We start from the raw sequence: 21,282 nt of genomic DNA on the forward strand, positions 1-21,282 counted from the left end.
TGTAATCTTGCAAGTCTGTCATGTGAAGCTTTACAACCTTAGAGACTTGAGCCAGTATAGCACTATGATAACAGTTAATATGCTGTGACAGTGCACTTGATGAGTCATTAACTGCAACACCTATGGGGAGAAGAAAAAGAGCGGCATTTTTAGTTTGTTTTATTTGTTTTTCATGTAGCTTTTTCAACGTGCTTTGAGATTGTGGGAAATGTGTGTGCAGAGGGGAGGTGTGTGCATGGAACCACAGTTCTTTGACAGGGCCTGGAATCAGGCTTCAAAGTATCCCTCCCGCTGCAGCCGCGCCAGAGCTCCGGTAGAGCCCCTGTCGGGACATCAGACGGGGGCAGTGGTGCCTCGCTGCGGGAAGAGCTGCAGGAATCCCAGCTCCTGGCATGGAGCGGGTGGAGGGAGGGGAAACCTGGCGTGTTTTTCCTGGGGTCAGGGTGGTGGGTCTCGGCTCGGATTGCCTGCTGGCTTTCAGGAACTTGGGTTGAACTCAAGTTTTATCTCGTTGTGGCATGGCACGGGCGGAGGAGAGACCAAAACCGGTGGGAAGGAATCAAGAGTGCTTGGTACGTGCCCCTGGAAGTACACGTGCCTGCGGTGCGTTGCAGATGTGCCCACATGCCCTCTGGAGCGCAGGCTCCCTTGCACAACGCGGGAGTGTCCGGCGGGGGGGGGGCAGGTATCCTTGCCTGTGCCTCTGTGAAGAGCGTCTGTTCTGTAATGATGCAATCTGGTAATTTTTTTTCTCCCCCCCAGAACATGAACTCTGAAATTGCTAGGGCAGCTAGCACCAAAGGGAAGGCCAGGCAGTGCCCCCCAGACCAGTCTGAGCTGGTTTTCACCCATCTTGAATCTGGGGAAAATGCTGGCAGTAGTTTTACGCTAAGGTAAGGCCAGGGTTTGGCCCCAGTCAGCAGCATTTCTGCCATTTTTGCACGGTAAGGGGTACGTGCTGCTTCTCCAGGGGTGGGTAGAGCTGTTCCGTGTCCAGTCCCCCAGTCTCGTGCTGTTTGTGGCAGTGACAGAAGCGACTCGACCTGTGAGTTGGCATAATTAATGATGACCACATCCAGTCTGCACCCCTCTGCACCGGGGCTTACCGATGGCAGTGTGGGGGAGGGGACAGAGACTCCTGGGTGGATGAGTCGGTGCTGCGACTTCCTCTTGTGTGCTGAATGTTTTTACAGAGGCAGGGACTGCAGGCCTTCACTGGTGTTAGCAAGCCTACGCTGCCAGAAGCAGCTGTGAATTTAAGGGAAATGGTTTGAAATGGGTTTAGTTTAATGAAATAGAAATGTTTGCCTTTAATGTATTAGTCTAAAGGTGGGGCTTTGGAAATAATCGTCACTTGCATCGGGTAACAACTGCAGGCTTCGTGGTCGTGTTCCACGGGGATACTGCGTGGTGGCTCTAATAATTCTCAGAAAAGAGGTCAGTTCTTGGGCCGGTAGCATCAGTCCTTGTACTGGAGCAAAATGAGATGAGAAATGGGCCTGTGTGTTCCTGAGCGCAGAACGCCTGAGGATTGCCGGGAGGGTGAACTTCACAGCCAGAGAAAACACTTGCACAACTCTTATTACACAAGTGCCAGCCAGCTTAACGCGGAGAGGAGGTGTGAGGTGTCCCGGGGAACCGCTGGCAGGCGGTTCAGCTCCTGACAGTATAAAATAGGCACAGCATTAAGGAGAAGGGAGGCTAACTGACTAACTTCGTTACAGTTGTGCAGCATAGAGTTAATGGTAGTGATGTCTTTCTCCCAGACCATGAGACGCTGCCTTTCCAGTCGGGGATGTTTGGCGCTACGGTAGGAGAAATCACAACACAACCTAACCCAGCCCCCACCCTGGCTCCTCTGGGAGCAACAGCAGCAGCCCCAGCATTGCCTCGCAGTTGCTGAGCTGTGCAGCACGCCGAACCAGGGAGTTAAGCCTCATTAAATAAAGCTTTATTTAGTCCCTGGGTTAGCTTTTCAGCCCAGGCACTTCTGAGCCCCACAGGCACTAGTGGGCTGCGGCCAGCCTTGCAGATGGGGAAGGGTACGTCAGATGGACTTCTGTTCAGGTTTTTTCCCAGTCACAGCCATGGTATACGTCAGGGTAATCCAGCTCCTTTCCGAGAGAAGCAGAAGACCGTTATATTATTTCCTGCCTCCCAAGCTCAGTTTCTTGGAGAAGTGTCTGTTGTTGAAGCAACCTGTTCTGGGGGTGTCAGCTGATACACTGGAGAGAAGGGTTGAAAAAAAACCACCACCTATAACACATGTTTTTCAGCAATATTACAATAATTTATAAAGGCATCAAAACAAATTCAACTTCTATTAACAAGCTGATCTTGGAAACAGTACTTAAATTACGAGGACATCGGTAAAGTTTGAAGGCACCTTGAAAGGAGATGGAGTCAATTATGCTGCTTCCTGCAGTATCCTCCTCACTGAAACCGTCTGCCCACCCGCTGCATGGCTTTTTCCTGCTGCACTTTATACAAGTGGCATTTGGCACTACTCGGTAGGCATCGCCCTCTCTCTATCTACATAAATATTTACTGTTCCATACCAGGCACAGATTCTGCACATCAGTTCAAAAGAGACAAAAACAGCTTCAGATTTTTCTCTTCCTTTGTGTTGGACAGAGGTCAAGTGATGAGTTTTCCACAGGTGCTCTTCCGACTTTTGAATCATTTTGCTCTCTGCATTCAGTAGGAACAACGAGGGGAAAAAAGGCCCCAGAGCCCAGCACTGCTGCTGCTGTCAAAGTCCACAGCAGTATGTATCAGCCAAACAAAGGCCACCCCGGGCACCAGGGACGCTTTTGTGACAACTGGATCCTGAGCTGTTTCTGTGGAGCAGGCTCCGATAACAGCCCCTGCTATACACGGCCTTAATCGAGCAGCCAAAGGAAGTGAAGTCACGCTGTGTGTAAACAGCAAAGTCATCTAGCAAGGAACAATTCTGCTCTGCAGTAACTGCTAATTACAATGTAGCCAGCCCTAAGAAAAGCACTGCTTAAGACAACGATGGGCACTTACCTGCAGTCAGTTGACTGCAACAGGGAATTAAACGTTCATTCCAGGTAGCATTTTTACAGGGGAGAGAAGCTCCTTTGATTCTTAAGATCTGAGCTGGCCCCAGAAAAGGTGCAGCGGAACCAGCAAGAGAGGAAAGATCTCTCAATGCAACCTGGTTTGAGAAAGATCTGTTGTTTCTACTGCTGGTTAACCGCTTTCTGTAACAGGAGGGAATTGCTTTATGTAGAGGGTGCAGGTGGAAACAGCAAGATGCCACAGGTCAGACCAACCTGCCTTGGCTTCAGGTTTTTTTATTCTAAACTTTAACTACACAGCAGATTTGAACTGAAGCCAATGGGGCACGCTGTCCTTCAGGAGGGAGCTTGTTTCATACAGTTGGTACAATGCGGCTGAGGCAGCCAACCACCCTCTGAGCTTACTGAGGTTTCTTGTAATGGCCTGTTTACTTAATCATCTACTTTCTGTGGGAAAAGCTGGTCATTTCATCAAGTCATAAAACCAGGGAAGCTTATATCCTTTGTGCAGTAAGAGTGAACCTTGCCCTTGGAACTTTGTTAAAGTTGCACTTTTACAACATCGTATTTCAGTGAAATCACTCCTGCCGCTACCTTTGACTGGTTTCTTTAAGCCAGCCGAATCGCCCGCTCGTGACTAGTTGGCAGGATCCTCCATCAGGACTCACACCTGCCTGGCGACGGGACCTCCATACAGGTAAACACAGCTCCACCACACTAGCCACTAACCTCGCGGCTCTTCAGCTGCCTGCTAGGGGAGTTACCTTTGGGGTTTTGATGTATAAATACATTTATTACATTTCAGTAACCTATAAATAGCAAGACTGGGGGCTATAGGAACTGCTTAATTGGGTCCCTATCCTTACAGTTTTATTAGTGGCTTTTTAAAAGCATGTATAAAATAACTCGTGTCCAAGAATGGCAGGCAGAGATCAGCAGCAGAACTGTATTAAACTAACAGGGAAAACCAGACAGTCATATGTGGTTTAATCTGTTCAAAATATTAAATGGAAAGCAGAGCTCTGAAATTGAGGGAAGTGCCTCAAACACAATTTGTAGAGAAACACCACTGGGAAAAGAGCTTACTCTGCAACACCAGTCCTCGAGAGCTTTAATGAGCCCAGGAAGTTACAACAACTGTTCGGATCAACTGTTACTTTAAATCCAAGAATCAGATTTGTTGATAACCTCAGCACAGTGAAGAAATGTTTTCTGGAGGAAAGGAAGCTAGAAGTCTTCCATGGCAATACGCTATGTAGCAAGAGCTCAGCATTCCCTCAGTTTGTCTGTCACGTGCTCAGCTTTGTGTGGTGGCCCTCTGATACCTGAAACGGGCGTGGGCTTTGCTTGAGCTTTCACACGAGGCTTCCCGGCCAGGACACCACAGTCAGCGTGACTTTGTTCCTTTGCTCCTTCAGCATTGGGATTAGTTCCGAGTTGCTCATTCCGATCGCTGGCACTCCATTTACTGCCACTATTTCATCTCCACACCTAATCAGAAAGCAGGAAACACGCTTGTCAGGACTTGATCATCGTTAACACACACCCTAGGACCCCTAAGGTCTAGCCCACCCTGAGCCAAGATTGTCAACTCCTTGTTGAAGCAACTTTTTCCGTCCTGAGTCAGAGGGCAAGGGAAAGGGAGGACACTGCTGGTGCTTCGAGCGGTGGCAGTGAAGGTCACCAGCAGCGTGACCAGCTGGCCAGTCAGCAGAGGGAAAAGTTACAGGAAACAAATTTGCACTCATAAACATACTTGTCATCAAGGTCACTCCTACAGCTAGCAGCCACTAAGGTGAGTGCTCACGAGGCCAAAGCATGCTGTCACGTTGTAGTTCAACACATAAAGGTTTTAAAGTCCCGCTTGATCTGCCCACCTCTATGGCCCACCAAGCCATCTTCTAAGTGGTTGTCCTGTTCTGCTGTGAGGTGTGAAACCAGGCAGCTACCTTCCTCACATCCGATGGGGAAAGCACACTGCCGTCCTGGCACCCGCACAGGAACCCGGCTGGCCCCAGTCCTCCCACCCAGGCTCTGCCCCAGCTAGAGGCCTACACACCATTTTCAGGGGAGCAAAGCCCAGCTCCCGATGCCCAAACTATGCCCCCTACTAGGACAGCAGCCTTGCTGTACAGCTCTCTTGGTTCCCAGAGATAACACTGTAAGAGAGCTCTGTGGGATTATCCAGGCCCGCTGTTTACTCTCACTCCTCCACTCGCTGTGATTACCAACCAACAGGTCAGCAAAACTGGATTTAAGTTTCCTGCACAGGAGGGCTTTTGTTGCTTTCATTGACATACTTTTCCTAATCCTAATTTTATACTCTGGCACCTCCAAGATTCATCTCAAATATCCCCTTTCTGCTTTTATCTAATCACTCAATTAAAAGCTTTACAGCCTTTTAAAATGTAACTGTTAATTCCTTTTAGCTGCACCTTTATAGAGAAACCAAAACACTCATTAATACAGGACTTAGCTTGTTACAGCTTTGGTAACAGTGTTAACTGCACAAATGAGTGTGTAAGAAGTCATTAACTTAGCCCAGCTAGTTAAAAGGGTAAGAGACCGTCAGTCCCTTGTACTGATAGCATTTCTGATACAAACACCAGTGACCGGCAGGGTAGCTCACACGTACTTCAGTTTCCTGTCTCGGAAGGCTGGAGTCCCAGGCACGATGGTTTTGATGAAGAATGGCTGGTTTCCTTTGCTTTCCTCAAAGCCTCCAACAATGCTGAAGCCCCAGCTTTCCAGGTTACCTTTACTAAGGACAATATCTTGACAGCAGTGAAGATAGCTGTGGAGACAGGCACAGTCAAAACCAGAGGAAGCTTATGAGTACGTTTCAAGGAAAACTGCCTGACCAGAAATTTATGTTTTCTCTTGTGAAAAGCACAGCTGTGTAACAGCCTTGTATCTTCTTTTTAAGGATCTGAGGCAACCTCTTCGCAGGGCACATTACAGGGATAATTCTCAAAGGTGAAGGTACCAGTCCTTTAGAAATCTTCTCTTGGTATTGTCAGTGCTAGTTTAAGAGTTAACAGAAAATTACTGTTCTCTAAAGGAGTTTGTGACCCGAAAGATTCGTGAGTAACTTCATGAATTCTACTAATGAACATGCACAGTACCGGTGACAAAGCCAAATTAATCATCAACAGCAGCTACACCCATGCAATTAATGAGAATCGAGCTATTTTTATTCCATCTGTATACTACATGCTTGATACAATGAAGGCATTCAGCAGCTGCGTATCACTGATGGAAAGCAAACGCACAAGGTATGGCAGCCCTTCTTCTACTGACTACCAAATCAGAATATGGAAGGTTTTTCCTGCAGGACCTACACCCGGGATTGCTATGCACAGGCAAGATACTGGATTCCTCAGAGCGAGTTCACAGACCACTGGTTTTGAATGCTGGTCACTGAGGTATGTCTTCCAAGTCAGCCTGGGGTATGCTGCAGCGCGAGGGCTGCCGTGGAGAACGGGGCCTGTAAGTGCTAAGAGCACTTGCTCCTTGAGTTTGTAGCACAAAAGGCATGCAAAGCCTTTGCGAGGCGTCTGAAAAGGTGTGGCAGGAGCGCAGGCAAGCATCTCGTGTACTCTGGCTCACAGTCAGGTTACATTCTGGCACAGAGGCACTGCCAGAGCTACACTGTGTGAAACTGCCGCCGATCATCACCCCACTGAGGTATTCCAGCAGCTAAACTTTTCCTAATAAATGTTTTTGCCGTAAGGGCTTCACTGGAGCAGTTTGCAGATGAGTTTCAGATTTCAAAAGCCTCAGTTAACTTCTTACTAGGAGAAAGATCCAATTATCTACTTTCAAACTGTAATTTACTTTACTTTTGTACAAGTTCTTCATACATAAATGTGGGCAGACCCAGCTCCAGCTTACTGATGCCTCCATGTTTTTTTTCTACTGATACCACACAAGTGTAAAAAACACACCATGAGAAAGGTATGTGACAACTAGCGTAAATAAACAGCACAGAAAGCAAGAGTGGTAAGCAGCACTATGTCAGCATAGAACATAAACAAAAGCATTAGACATTCTCCAAGAGTTTAAAAAGGCTAGAAATCAGTTTTCCATATGAAAAAGGGTTTTTAGGAAGAGAAACAGTAATTTACTGTAATGGAAAATGACTGTGAAAAAAGAATTTTAGATTTTACAGAAAGTAAAGGTGCAAGTTTTATTCTGACAAACACCCTGCTGAGTTTGCAGTTCTGCATCCCTTTCAGAGTTTGTGGAGCGTGCCGCTCCAGCGGGGCCATGGCAGGGAACACCTAACAGTTGCTGCAGAGAGAGCTCAGACGTCATGGAGACTTGAGTTCAGATACACCTCAAGGAAAAGGGCAGGAGGAAAACTGCTTTGCCACCCTCTGAGAATTATCTCTAAGCCACATAGTGCACGGTTACTGTTTTCAAGAGTCATAGCTTTACCAGAGAAAAGATAAAGTAATCTGTAATTTTGGTATTTCTAGTATCTTTAGGATTCAGCATGCAATGAATTAGGGGACACACCCCCTCCAAACCAGCATTGAGATGGTATTTCATACTATCAGTAGCTGGTCTTGGTTTAACATAATGCTATAAAGAAATCAAGTAAAGTTCCTGTTCTGTCTCCTATGACATAGACAGTGATGATGATAAACATTCAGTAGCAATGAGTAGTAGCATACAATTAACTTGGAACACTCACTTGCCACCAATTAATAACACAGCAAAGAACAGAGACGGAGTAAGTTTACAAGGACAGCAGAGCTACCCGCAGTTGTATTACAAACCAAAAAATGCAAGAAATATAGCAGCCACCTGGTTCAGTACAGCCAGTACTAGTTGCCTGAGGTTAGATGGAAAAATATTACACCACCATCCCCCTTAGGGAGGTGTTTGTATCTTCACTGGGAGTGTGCAGCACTGGCCGTGGTCACAAGTGGAAGATGCTCCAAGCTTACACACCAAGCGCTGCAGTGTGCAGGTAGCCTTAGGAGCACAGAGTGGTTTTCTCTTAGGAAGAATGTGACCAAGGTGCTCATGTTATTCCCTCTGTTACCCAGGGCCCCAAGAAAGACACAGGACCAGGGCTGTCACCTCTCCTAAAATGCTTCTGCAACAGTAGCCTGGCATATAACCCATGTTCTGCAGGGTGGGCTACAGGGGCTCCATATTTCAGAAAGAGCACATCACCAAGGGAGCAGTGATGACAGACAGTATTTGACATAAACAGAAAACCACAGATACAAGAATCACGGCCAGAATTAAACACTGTGGGCTCAAGTGTTGCAACGACTGAATACATTTCCCTAGCCTTGAGCTTTATGCTGAAAGCTTGGACTTGAAATTAAAGCTGGGCTTCAAACTAGAAAGGAATATTTGGGTTTCCTCTAAGGAGGAAAGGACGTTTCTGTTGGATAGAGTAGTAACTGGGAAAAAAAGCTGAACAAACCAAAATCGCACAAGCTATCAGCAATAATCTTTAAACTTCCACACTGTACTGCAAAATGTTTTAGCATACTGAGAGTACATCTACTTTAGCAGGGCAGCCCAAAAGAAACCGACCTGGTGCTGAGGAGACAAGGTCTAGTTTTGGTACATTTCAGGGGATTTTCTGTAACCTATTGCTAGCGTGGTACACACAGGGTCTGTTCGTGCCAGAGCACAACAGACATTCCTCTGCAGCACTTCTGGTTGAGTCCCATCCAAACAGAACACAGTTTGCGGGGGGCCAAAAACCCCTCAGCAATGTCAGCCAAAATACAGGAGAGGAGGACAACTGGGATCCTCGCTTCAAGTGCGCATTCCCAAGCCAAACGAAAATGCTAGCGCAGAGGCAACCTAAACAGGTGACAAACAAGGCTGCCACTTCAATTTACAGATTCTCAGATTCTCAAGCAATAATTAAGAATAACTTGATTGTGCCAGCCACAATGTCAAATAGAAATACCTTGCCTAGCCGCAAGGCAGATTCTTAGTGGCTTTAGGGAAATTGTTCATCCTACGGACAACCAGCTAGCTGGTACCAGGTCTTACTGTGAGCGGATGGGAAAACGAGTGAGGAAGCACAACAATTACAGCCATTTTTATTACTGGAAACAAGAAGGGAGATTTTGTCAGATCCTGAAATGAAATAACCTTGCTTTGTGCCTCCTAACCACCCTCACACCCACAGAAGAATGGCAGACAAATTCAAATGCCGGAATTCAGGCTGGAGCAAGAAAGACTGAAGGGTTTGCACTCAGGTTTGGGCTATCCAGGGGCAGCTCAGGGCTAGTTCATACTAGGCCTGCACAGAACAAACAGGCTGCTTCCCTGGGAGAGCAGAGGAAACCAGCAGGATGGTGCTGAATACAAGCCAAGTTAGTCACCCAAGACACAAAAGCTACCTTCCTTGGGCTGTTTTGTTTAGCATTTACAGGCTGCTAAGTAACACAAGGGTAACGTAACAGAGGCTTTGCTAGTATTTCTTCTTTTAGCTGCCTCAAGAAACAAGGCTGTAAATAATCTGGGCTTCCCACAGAAGGGTTTGGCTTTACTGTTCCACATGCATTTCCTACATGATCCTCCTCCAGTCAGCTGGAACTACAACAGGCTCGACCTTTCACAGCTGAATGTATTTTGATGAAACTGCAGAAATGAGCAAACCAGAGGTTCACCTCTCCAGGAAGGAGAAAGAAAACCCCGTTACCTGGAACTTACCGTGTTGCTTCTAAAATCTGTGCTAAGTCTATGGTCCAAAGCTCCACAGTGAGAAAACTCAACTATTCAGAATCATTTCTGCTTCATGCTAAAGATAATACAATTATGACAACCAAAAAGCCTTAGACTGAAAGAATGCCTGCCCACAGCTGAGGTGATCAGATTAGAAACAAAACAGCACAAGTATCTGTTGGTTTCTGTAATGCCACCCAGAAAGAGCCACAGAGCGATTTCATTAATGATATTTTAGCAGGGACTATATCTGTGTTGATTATATGTCAATTTAGTGCCTCAAATGCTAGAACCTATACTTCTGATTTTTTGTGTTAGTTCTCTTAGGAAAAAAAGGCTTTCAGGAACTTCTGATATACAGTTACTGTCCAACAGAAGCGGGGGGACGATGGGTCACACCATAAAAAGCAGTGGAAATTTCTTATGCATTCATTATACTGTGAGCTTGTTGACAAATAAGGCTTTCTGCTGCCTTAGTGCTAAATGAAAATACCAGTAATGCTTCTAAGTCAACCAACAAAGCAATTAATTTCTAGTATTTTAGTGAAAGTCAACTCTGTGATTGAACAAATCTCTGTACAGTCACCTAACATACCTAGGCAATCCAAGCCATGTGATCCAGAGGGGAGACCAACTGAATCCTTGCTCCTTGATGTCCAGAGGTGGCTCTGACGAGTTCAGTGAGAGGACTTCCAAGGCTTTCAGTACAACTGAGTGGGAAGCTGCATTAGATTTCAGTGCCGAGACAGCTTCATAGTAGTTCAAATGAGTCAAATCAATGCCATTTATGCTCAAAAGTACATCTCCTGTTGATTAAAGACAGGATTATTACAGACCTTTCGCTATGAAGCCCATTTCTGACTCAAGGTCTCATATGGAACCAAGCTTCCAGTCTCACTTTAGTGCCCAAGTCCAACTTTCACTGAATCACCAACATATACCCCGCCCCCCCAAAAAAAACACCAAAAAACCCAACCCAGTTCTTCAAGGATAAAGGGTCTGAGATCCTCCTTACCTCGCTTGATTCTCCCATCCCTGAAGAGGCATCCAATGGGCTGCACACTTGTTACATATATAGGGAGTTTGTTTTTGTTATCCCTTCCACCTCCAATCGTTATTCCTAAGGATTCCTTTGGTTCTTTTTTTATTGCAACTGTCTTTTCATGACTTACATATCCCTGAGGTAAATCCTACAAAGGAATCACAGTATAAAATGCATCTTCATTAATGCAATTAAATGAGAAGTCCAGATCTGGAAGAAAATAACAGAACATATTGTATCTTCAATCCAGAACATTTCAGCAGTGTTGCCAGATGGCGAAGTCAGCTTCTCACGTACTTGCTCTGGGTAGAAATACTACCCTGTATTTCCAACAACCACAACCAAGGCACTGCTCGGCTAATGATCCCACATTCTTTTGCTGTAGAGAGATGCTTACTCCGAGGAGAACAATTTTGCACTGAAGAACAAGCTACAAACGCATTCCAAAGCCATTCATATCAAGCAATCAACCTCTCTCTGACTACTACTAAATGTTTAGGTTGCAGTGAAAGCACATGTTATAGTGCGTGCTGTAGAAACAATACATCAATGATATTCAAGCATTTAAATCAAGGAACCACACTCCAGCCATTTCTGACAGCTACTTACTAAACTCCAGAGACATTTAAACACAGAGGTCTAAACAGTTGTAGCAAGTTTTCTCACTCAAACAGAAGTTCTAAACACAGAGCAAGTCTCTCTTGGTACAACAAGCTGGTGATTCTCCTCTTGTTCATACTGTTTCTTATAATATGCAAACGGATGGCAGATGAACACTGAAAGTCACAGGAGCATTACTGTGTAATTTGTGTAGTTTCTACTTCTGCCCCATAAAGCCCTCTAGCTCCAAACCAGAAGCATAACTTAGTGTCCTTGTGCAATACCCTGAACCTGTTGTGCTTGAAGGACGTCAAGAGGCAAGTCCCAAGAGTCTCATGGATGGTAAATTTCCCATTGCACTTTCCAGACAAGAAGGGATTAAACACTGGTTCTGCATAAACATTAGAGACATTTTGACATGTTTTTCCCCTAAAAACTGTGTTTCCCAGTAATGTTCCATTCTCCAGTGACAAAAGCCACAAACCTGCTGCTTTTCGATAGCCCAAGAAGAAATGGGGCTACTGATCCATCTTACATGATAAATTACCATCACAGAACAAACAGAATAAATCTGCTAGACCAAGAATAACGAGTACTTTTGCCATTAATTACAAAACTTACCTTCTGGTAGTTAGATTTTCGTCTATAGTGATTCTGTTCTAGTCGTCTTCGGTGGTGCACCGGGCTTCCTCCATTGCTACTGCTGCTGCTGCTATTATTTGATGTGCTGCCATCTTCTACTGGGTCTGACAGCTGTACACCTGGCTGCCTCAAGATCACAAAGTTCACTCTTGATTCAGTGGTCTTCCAGGAGAAACAAGAAGAGTGTAAATAAAACAGATAGAAAAATAAATTAGAAATTACAGAAGGCCCCTGCCATTTTCTTAGGGAGACAGAAGGGTTGGCATCGCTGTCTGCAAAGGGTCTGAAACAGGGCTACGCAATGCGATGGAATGGTTTTTTGTGAAGAGCCACAGAATCCCATGGTAAAAAGAAAAAAGGAATTAGCAAATGTCAAAAAGAACAGGAGCAGAGGCAGGCTTCACTCATGCCTCTCTCCTCCACAAATGCCAAACAAGAGAAAGTGGAAAGGGATGATTAATTCCTCCACTTCAGTAGAAAAAACTAAAATAGCATATTGTGTTGTGATACAACAGAACTAGAACACTGACTGGTCCACACAATGGATGACCATGATACCAAGCACTGGATGCTTTTTCTTTTATCATAAAGAAACTTGTTAAAGCTCTTCCCCTCCTAGCTTATGTACCACGTCTATTGTTCAACATCTCCCACCCATTTTTTTCCCAGAATACCTGAAGGCATGACCTTTTGTCTAAGACTGCTGCCAATTAAACACTTAACCAGCTGTATGTTTGGCCTTGGCAGAACTACAGGGAAAGTAGTCACTATTGTTACTGCTCTTCTAATTTGGTTTGTTCTTCCAGATAATTGGACAAAACCTTATTGTGAAGGACTCCACTGGGGTAAGGCGTATGTGCTTACTTGGGACATTTCCTGCAGTAGATGAGAGAAGTATAGTTGCCACTCTCACTTCTCAACATGGGATCCTGTTTCCCTGGTGCCACAGCACCCTGGCAGCAGTGAATTCCCTGTCCTCAGAAGAGGGACTGCATCAACTGTTTTGCAGTTAGTTTCTTTTCTTTTTTCTCTTTTCTCTCCTAGTACAGGAGAGTTTTGTTTTCTGAAACAGAAAGCCTCTTGCCTCCAAAGTCACTTCAGATAGAGCAATTTTTTTCCAGACATGTCAGCACCCATCCATGTCTTCAGAAAATACATTGTAAATATCACGTCCTAAGATGGGGATTTGCTCTTTACTTCAGCCAGGAGTACCAGACTACATACAGATATAGATATATATATATGCACAGCCACATGTACTGTAAGTGGTATTTAACAGGTAGAAGGACTCTTTTTCTGCAAATGGTTTGCAAGCAAAATTAAAATTACATTTAAGCAACAATTTTAATTAGTCCTCAGATGAGATAATGTTTGGAAGGCTCTCAGAGTTTTACACAAATGTCGCTTCAAAAGGAATTCAATACCAAACCTAATGAAGCCAGTTCTGAGACTTTGGTTACTGGTTGCAGTGGGATCAAGAAAGAGTTCCTCCTATGGGAGTTGTATTTGCATTTGTGGAATGCAAACAAGATTCTAAGAGGCCACAGAATGGAATCACATCTATAACATAAAAAAGGATCTTGCTACTGGAAATTTCGCTCTTTTCTCCCATGCTACTCTACTCCTCTGCTGATTACCAGGAAAAGAACTGGCTCTCCCCCACTGCTGACCTCAGATCCTTTCCAGGATATAAACAGTATGTGATGAGATTTATTGTGTCATGATCTTTAGATAAAAACAGAAACTGAAGGTCATTGCCTAGAGAGATAAAGAATTGAAACTGATCTACATGATATCTGCTGCACATGTAGTAATCCTTAACCAAAATTCCTTGCCCGCTCCTTTCACCAAAACATTTGGCATGCTGCAACAGGAGTGCATTCCTATTGCGCAGGAAAAGACCACCTCTCATCTACCCATTTAATGTTTTAAATATTTTTAGCCTGAGGTGCCTCATGTTGTTTTCTAGACTCCTTTCCCAAACACAGGTAAAATGGGGAGAGGGCTTCAAATCAGTCAAAAGGGTTCTGTTCTGTGCTGCCAGCCTATCACATCTCCCAACAAACACCACCAGTTTGACTGTCTGAAGCATGAGAGGCTGTTCTAATCTCTCCTTGCCTCTGTTACGTGCATCTACACAGTGCATACAAATATTCACTCTGCAAGAAAATCTCCACACACCACACCACAAAGGAGATCCAAGTGCCTTAACTGATCTAAAGTGCCATAAGCAACTGACTCGCTTTATATTTGTCAGAAAAGACCCACAGTGGGTTCCAACTCTTCATGTTTGTCTTCGTTTGGAAGCAGTGCTTCCCACACATCTGCAGGGAAGTCACTTTCCCAAAGAGGTATTTCAGGGAATGCAGTTTGCTCTAGCGCATTCTGTTAGTCCTTGGGTCAGAACAGGAGCCCTGCCATCAACACAGACAGCTGCGGAGTCATTAGCCATACAACCTCAACACATCATAAATTACCTGGATTATCTGCGCAGCAGCCTCAGGTGTTCCTTGCCTCAAATCCTGGCCATTTATTGACAGGACTCTGTCATTCCGACTCAGCTTTCCATTTTTGGCAGCCAAACCTCCCTCTAACAGATCTAGAATAAAAATCCCTGCCTCATCTGTCTTCCTGATCAGTTTGATTCCCAAAGGTTCAGATCGGTCTCTCTTTATCAAGGTAACGTGGATCACTTCCCTATTTGCAGCAGAAGTAGAATCCTGCTGCACAGTCTTATTGGAAAAACCCTTCTCCTGCAGGACCATGAGGTGAAGAACAGGACCTGGGTGGCGCAGGAAGGAGACAGCTTGACAGTGAGTCACACTGCTGATGTTGACGCCATTCACCTAGAGAGACAAACAAAACAGAGTCACTAATCAGAACCTACATAATTTAGGCACTGTCCACAATGCGGATCATCACAAACTTGGATACAGGATGTACAACTCCCTGTGCAATGCTGTGACTGAAGCAGCTGCTTCTGATGCATGTAAGAGAGCAGAGTTTCCTAAGGAATGCAGAAGAAAGCAGATTAAATCAGATCATAATTGACGGTGAATAGGTGAGGACAGGGAAAACGCAGGACAACTCACATAACTAACAAATCTGAAACTGCAAAATATTAAATCATTACATCCATCCCGTGGCAATGCAGAACTGCTTTCCCTTAACCTCCAGCATTCAATACACACTTGGAGAAGAAGACTCAGACTGAGACTACCCATCCTCACTTTTAAGTTGAAGAGTGGTCCATAGTCTACAAGCTCCTGGAATCATCAGTCTAATCATGCTTTTACCAGGATAACGGAGAAACTACTTTTCACTTTGTCTGCTGTCACTTAAGACTCTGAGCAGTCTTTTTTTGGATGTTAATAGGGCTAGTAAGTGTGGGGCCTGTCCTATTTACAGCCCAGCCAAGACTGAGATATGTACAATTCAACTGGATAAAACAGAAGTTACTCTATTGGTCTAAGAAACCAACGTGGGGATTGTATCAGCTGCTTGTGCACGTGGGGCTGCCAGTCCTTACTGAAGTCCACGGTCCAACGGATAATTAGGTCTCTATGGCTTGTCAAATGATTGGGAAGCTATAGCCGGGAGGTGCTAACAGTTCTCGCTGCATGTAGGCTTTACTGCTGCATACAAGCTTGTCGCCTTGAGTATCCCACTGCTATCCAGTATGCTTAACCTGGAAACTACATCTGGCCGTGGGTCAGCACAGCATGAGGTTGGTACTCTTTCTTACTCACATTACATATCTGATGCTTACTTCAAGTCGTAAGGTCTTAAACTTTGGACCTGCCCATTGAGAACATGCAGCTTAAGCAACACAGCAGAGCAAGCAATTATAAGACTTCCTAACTAGAGCAGAGTCCTTTGGAGAGAAATGGTGCTACTGGGTGAAATTTATCAGATTGAAATCTTTTTACTTTGCCCAAAATGGTCTAAATTTCAAAAAGCTACCAAATATACGAAGTAACGATGAGTATGACTGGAAGGAACCTCAAAAGTCTGCTTCTCAGACCCAGCAGACACACAATGTCTGATCAGTGCTTTAAAACCCCCAGCTGTAGAGATTTCAGTTTTTCTAGGCAACTCTCCCCCCCCAGCCCTCACCTCAAGTCAAGAGAAGCAATGGGACTACCAGTGGGGTTTTACGTACCTCGAGAATATGGTCCCCAGGTGCTATTCTTCCATCTGCAGCAACAACAGAATCCCGCAAGACTTCCTGAACAACAATGTTTCCTAGTGGGGTGTCTTTACCTCCAACTATCCTCATCCCCAGCTCTTCCTCCGGGTCTTCTCGGTGAATTTCAATTGTGGTTGTTTCAGCCACAAGACTAGTTCTCTGGGGGAGGTCTGATTGTGGAAATTGAAGAGGAAAAACAACATATTAATATAATTTTCCTTTACATAGCACCACAAGATTTGTAATGCTGGCAGGTTGTGTTCAAAGTAGCATCTGGAGGGAAAGCAGCTATCAGGAGAGGAAAGAATAGGTCAGATTTAAAGCTTTTAAAGTCTCTGTTTCTTTATAGTTTCTTCAGAACGTTTCCCATCTTCTCCTAGCTTATAGCAGATTTAAACTCTTGCATTATTATGTCTGGAGTTTTATTAAAGGGCACTCGGTATGTTTCACTTACCTTTCAGAGATTTCTTTTTCTACTGTGACAGCTGGCCTACTAGAAGCACACACATAACAAATGCCAATTTCCACAATGCTCATTAGAGAAGGGGACTACTGAGCTGTAATTACTGGTCTGCCACTGGGGTGACTTTACCACAGGCAGCTCACTGCAACTTCCCTCCTCTAATTTCCTTTCCTCCTTTTTTCCCATCCCCCCTGTAAACAGGAGTAATGTTTACCTATTTCACAGCATCCTGAAGACTAAGCAACGCTTCTCAGACACTTTGAAGATGAAAGTTCTTAGCAAGTCATATTAAATCTACCAGCACTGCAACATTTAGGCAGGCCAACACTAATGAAGCCAAGCACACTGCATGTTAGGGTGAAAGGCAACTGTCACACAAGAGATGCAAAACCAGCCCCAACTGTACTTCAGGAAAAAGTCAGCAGAGAAGTAAACTGACCCGTGTATTAACTCTGGCACAGGAGCAGCAGTTGCCAGCTCCAGCACCTGCACACTGGAAACTGAGACTCACTTTGAAACAAGGCACAGAGATTTCCATGCCACTGCCTTCTAACAGGGGTTGAGACAAGCAGTCCTCTGCTGAAGTGGAGATGGCTACTTTTATCTGCAAGGCTTTCATAACTGACTATTAATCCAAAAACTAAGTTATGCTATAAAAACACACTTGCAGCACATCATTAGGGAGGTACTGACCACTCCAGGAAACTGACTGCATATTTAACTTTAACTTCTTAACAAGATTAAGAAGAAGCTGGAACATTTCCTAATTACTAATTATTTGGCTTCTGCAAGTGCTTTACATGCTCCATGTTCACATTGACAGGGACTGCTTTTGTTTCTGCAAAGAATACTGCAGATATTCACTGCAGTCTAACAGATTCTCTGAATTGTCTGTACAGACAATTTTGCGTTTGTGAGCAGACCCTGCCACACCTGATGCACATTAACGCATCTCGCTTCTGCTCAAGGACAAGCTGAGGAAAGAGATTGCTCTGATGGCTGCTAATGGCTGAATAGGGTTGAGGATATCTAAGAATGTTGGGGACACTTTAAAAATGGAACTGTCCAAGATAATTACCTCATTTTTATATTATAAAAAGTAATTACATAATTACATTTCTGTATCAAACTCTCACCTTCTTCAGTCTCCTCAAAAGCTGGATTAACCAGTCCAGGCTCTGCAGTCCCTAGTGATACCACGGCAGCTGCAGAGCTTTCTGCCACAAGTGACGATCCTCCACTTGGTACCTCTGGATCCTTGGGCGTGTTTGTCTCCACCTTGGTAGAGAGATCTTCCTTTCCTTTGGAAATGGAATTCTTTTTCTGCTGTAGTTCAGATTTGTATTTCTTGAAACCAGGACACCTAGAGAGAGATTGTCAGTCACTGTAAGTGGCTTGTCTCTGCCTGCGCAGTTAACTCAGCACATGCAAGCTCTGACTGACAAAAGTATGTGAAGAAGCATATTCAAGATGTTACCAGCTGCAAAGCTCGTATCACAGATGCTAAAATTTATTCTCATTTGACCTTCAGTTTCTACTAGTATCAACTTAAGAATGGGCTTGTTACTTTATTACTTTCAAAATTATTAAGCAAATTATTTTAAAAAGGAGAATGTAATAGGAATGGGAGTCTCCCTTGCTAAATATTTACTTGGCAAACACTCAATGAAGAAAACAATACCTCTTGAAATATAAGCAAATACTTAGCTCTGACCTTTTAGGGATGACTATGAACTTATCTTTATGCAAAGCAAGCGTCTCAAGTTTCAAACTCAGCCTTGAATTAGGCTTTGTTTTTAACAAACGAGTAACAGCAAGAGCAGCAAGCCAGGCTTGAGCTTTTTTGTTGTTTTTGTTGCTAAATGAGACCTGATCCTCAGACAGCACTCCACACAGGTGAGGGCTCTACCAAGTCAGGAGCAATATGGAGGTTATAATCCCAGTGACTGCTCCTCACAGGAAGGTTCAGGAAGTAATCCTGTATTCAACAAAATGCGCTCTGTATGCAGCTACACCACAGCCAGCCTATCTCAGCAAAAACGAGTGAGGAAAACCAAGCTCTTTTACCCAGAGCACTTATAAAAAAGGTGGCAGGTGAGAAGGGTCATGCATGCAAAAGCATCACTTGCAGAGACATAAGTAGTATTGGGTGTTTACCAGAGTCACTTTTCAAATTAAACTCAACTATTTACATTCTGGCTGAACAAGTCTCATCGCAGTATTACTTCCTGTGTATTACTCCTAGTCAGTAAGATGACCCTGAAACTTAAAGACAGAAGCTGACTGATCCACCAATGCACATGTCCCTCTTAAGATGTCAAGAAACAAATTCATTTTGCAGAGGGCAGAGAAGTCCTCCAAGAAAACAAGTTTCTAGATGCTTCTTATTTCCTTAAGTCTCCTGCTCTCAGTTAATCTCAGTTAAAACTAAAAAACAGGAACACTCAAATCCCAGTGTAAATTTTTTCTTTTTATTTTCCATTTTTCTGTCTAACTGTGCTCAGAGCCGAGGTAAAATAGCCTCAATTTTTAGAACACACCTTCTCCAAGAAAGATACAAAGAACTATGAAATATATAAGAGAACGATACCATTTCCAGAATGCCTCTAACATAAACATTCAAGGGTGCCTCCCTCTGTTGTGTTTAACTCCTGTGCCAGAGGGATTAGCAAGTGACATAAGTTTACTGATACCAGAGTAGATTTGTCACAGAGCAGAGAGGAAGGCCCAGCCCTGCTATGGGCCATGGCCCCAGCTACACACCAGCCCCACAGCTGTGCAGCCCTCTCCCTGCAGTCTAAGCGTTCAACCCTGCCTGGGAACAAGCAAGCAGTACAAAGAACTAGATGAAGAAAAACAAGATTATAAACTTTCACAGTTTAAGGGGCACACAAGCATCTTCCATCGCTTCCCCCGTCTCTAAAACAAGCTCTCAGCTCATGAGTACCAAAGACACGCAAGAACTGCATGGATACACCCCTGGCTGGAACTGCAAAGGTATCCTAAATGGAACCGTTCCCTGCACGCTGGCTGACCTATTTTTAAAACATGTCATTGCCATAAAAAGCTACAACATGGCTGAAGGGAAACAAGTCTGTTGCATTTCTCATTGCCCACTGACAAAATACACACTGCCAACGAAGGTCTACTTCTGCCTGCAGTAGGACTTGTACTTAGCTCCCTTTCCTGCAATCATTAACTATGTAGGAACAAGTGTTTTTCAAGCGCCATGGCAAGAGCTCTTTGTCACCTGCATTTCTTTTGAAGCTACAATATTCTGCCTGCCAACAACACAACCAGCAGTGGAGGCACCAAAACAAATCTCTGCTGACAAGTGCAAGGGAAAAAAAAAAGTCTCCCTTCCTCTGCACAAGGGGGAAAAAAAGGAAAAAAAATAGTATTTTTCAATTGCTTCTCCTTCTCAGCAGGAGAATGAGAGAAGATAATGGAATTATAAGTAGGTGATTCAGCAACTGCATAATGTGCAGCTTGGAGGGACTTACATTATTTGGATCAAAGACTTAGGTATTGCTCATCTTAATTGGACCAATTAAACTGGCAACCCTGCACAATCCCTTGCTTCCAGAGTGTTGACTTTGTGCCCGTCTGTTTTCGCTGCACAAGTGAAACAAGAATAAGCATGTTTGTAATAATTTTCAGAGTCAGGTGCCCCAGATCACAGCACACAAATTTATATACATTCAATAGGTTTTGTGTCTGTGGACAACTTGCATGCAAGCAGGCAAGCACCTCACCCTTCGCCTCTGTGGCACATGTGAGCTGGCTTCCCTAACACACACACAATTAAACTGTCTTCACCCACCCACCTTGCTGGCCTCACCCTCTGTCATTTCTGGTGTCCCATCTTGCCCCAGTTTAAGAACTGTTCTCAGAATGGATCTTTCTGGTCAGAAGCACAACAGACAGATGTCATTATACAAGCAGCAATAATAGCATGTAAAAGGAAATGCACCTGTTCTGCAGATGAGCTTCTAGTTCACAGCGCTGCATTGTCTGCTGACACTCTGCCTTGAAAGGACAGAAGACAATCAGCTTATCCAACAGGTTTCGAACTAGAAGGCTGGACTTGTGGCACTGCTGGAAAGAGAGCTTTTTCCGATCCATGGGACAAAAGTTATACTCCTGCATGAAGTTTTCAAGGCACTTGAAACAGTATGTATGTCCACAGGGAGTGTCCATAGGTTGGAGCAGAGGCTGAAGGCAGATATGGCAGATGAGTTCATCGTCCACTTCATCCTGGAAGTTGTAGAGATGATTGTCCAACAAGAGGTGGAACTGACCACACTCACAGCAGAGTTCACTGACTTGGGACACATGTTCCTCTCCTACGGGATCAGCCATGATAGCCAGCATCAGGCACTTTCAGCCCAGTGCAAGGGAACTTGTCACGTAGTCACTGTCTGGCTGAGAACCTCTAACGAAAGGGAGAAAAAGAGATTTTCAGCCAAATGTCCACTCTAGATATAGCCAATTAAAAATTAAATTGTATTCCTGCCTTAAGTCCTCCCCCACAAATCTTCACCCCCACCTACCCCGCCCTTAGGGCTCTTCCTTCCAGAGAAACCCTGTGAAT

General features: G+C 44.4%; 1 protein-coding gene across 1 annotated transcript in view; it reads right to left on the reverse strand.

Moving 5' to 3' along the window:
- Positions 1 to 4,126: 4,126 nt before the first annotated feature.
- LOC102045977 (ligand of Numb protein X 2-like) overlaps positions 4,127 to 21,282 on the reverse strand; it is a 29,932-nt gene continuing 12,776 nt past the window's right edge. Inside the window, exons 2-10 of the mRNA XM_055727384.1 lie at positions 20,662 to 21,123; positions 17,825 to 18,051; positions 16,199 to 16,395; positions 14,514 to 14,882; positions 12,016 to 12,198; positions 10,768 to 10,942; positions 10,348 to 10,558; positions 5,680 to 5,838; positions 4,127 to 4,535 (exon numbers count right to left, since the gene is read on the reverse strand). Of these exons, the coding sequence (XP_055583359.1) occupies positions 4,400 to 4,535; positions 5,680 to 5,838; positions 10,348 to 10,558; positions 10,768 to 10,942; positions 12,016 to 12,198; positions 14,514 to 14,882; positions 16,199 to 16,395; positions 17,825 to 18,051; positions 20,662 to 21,062 (2,058 nt within the window). The 5' untranslated portion in view covers positions 21,063 to 21,123 and the 3' untranslated portion in view covers positions 4,127 to 4,399. The remainder of the gene's footprint in view (positions 4,536 to 5,679; positions 5,839 to 10,347; positions 10,559 to 10,767; positions 10,943 to 12,015; positions 12,199 to 14,513; positions 14,883 to 16,198; positions 16,396 to 17,824; positions 18,052 to 20,661; positions 21,124 to 21,282) is intronic.

Source organism: Falco cherrug, chromosome 15 (genome assembly GCF_023634085.1).
Source record: "Falco cherrug isolate bFalChe1 chromosome 15, bFalChe1.pri, whole genome shotgun sequence".
Lineage (NCBI taxonomy): Eukaryota > Metazoa > Chordata > Aves > Falconiformes > Falconidae > Falco > Falco cherrug.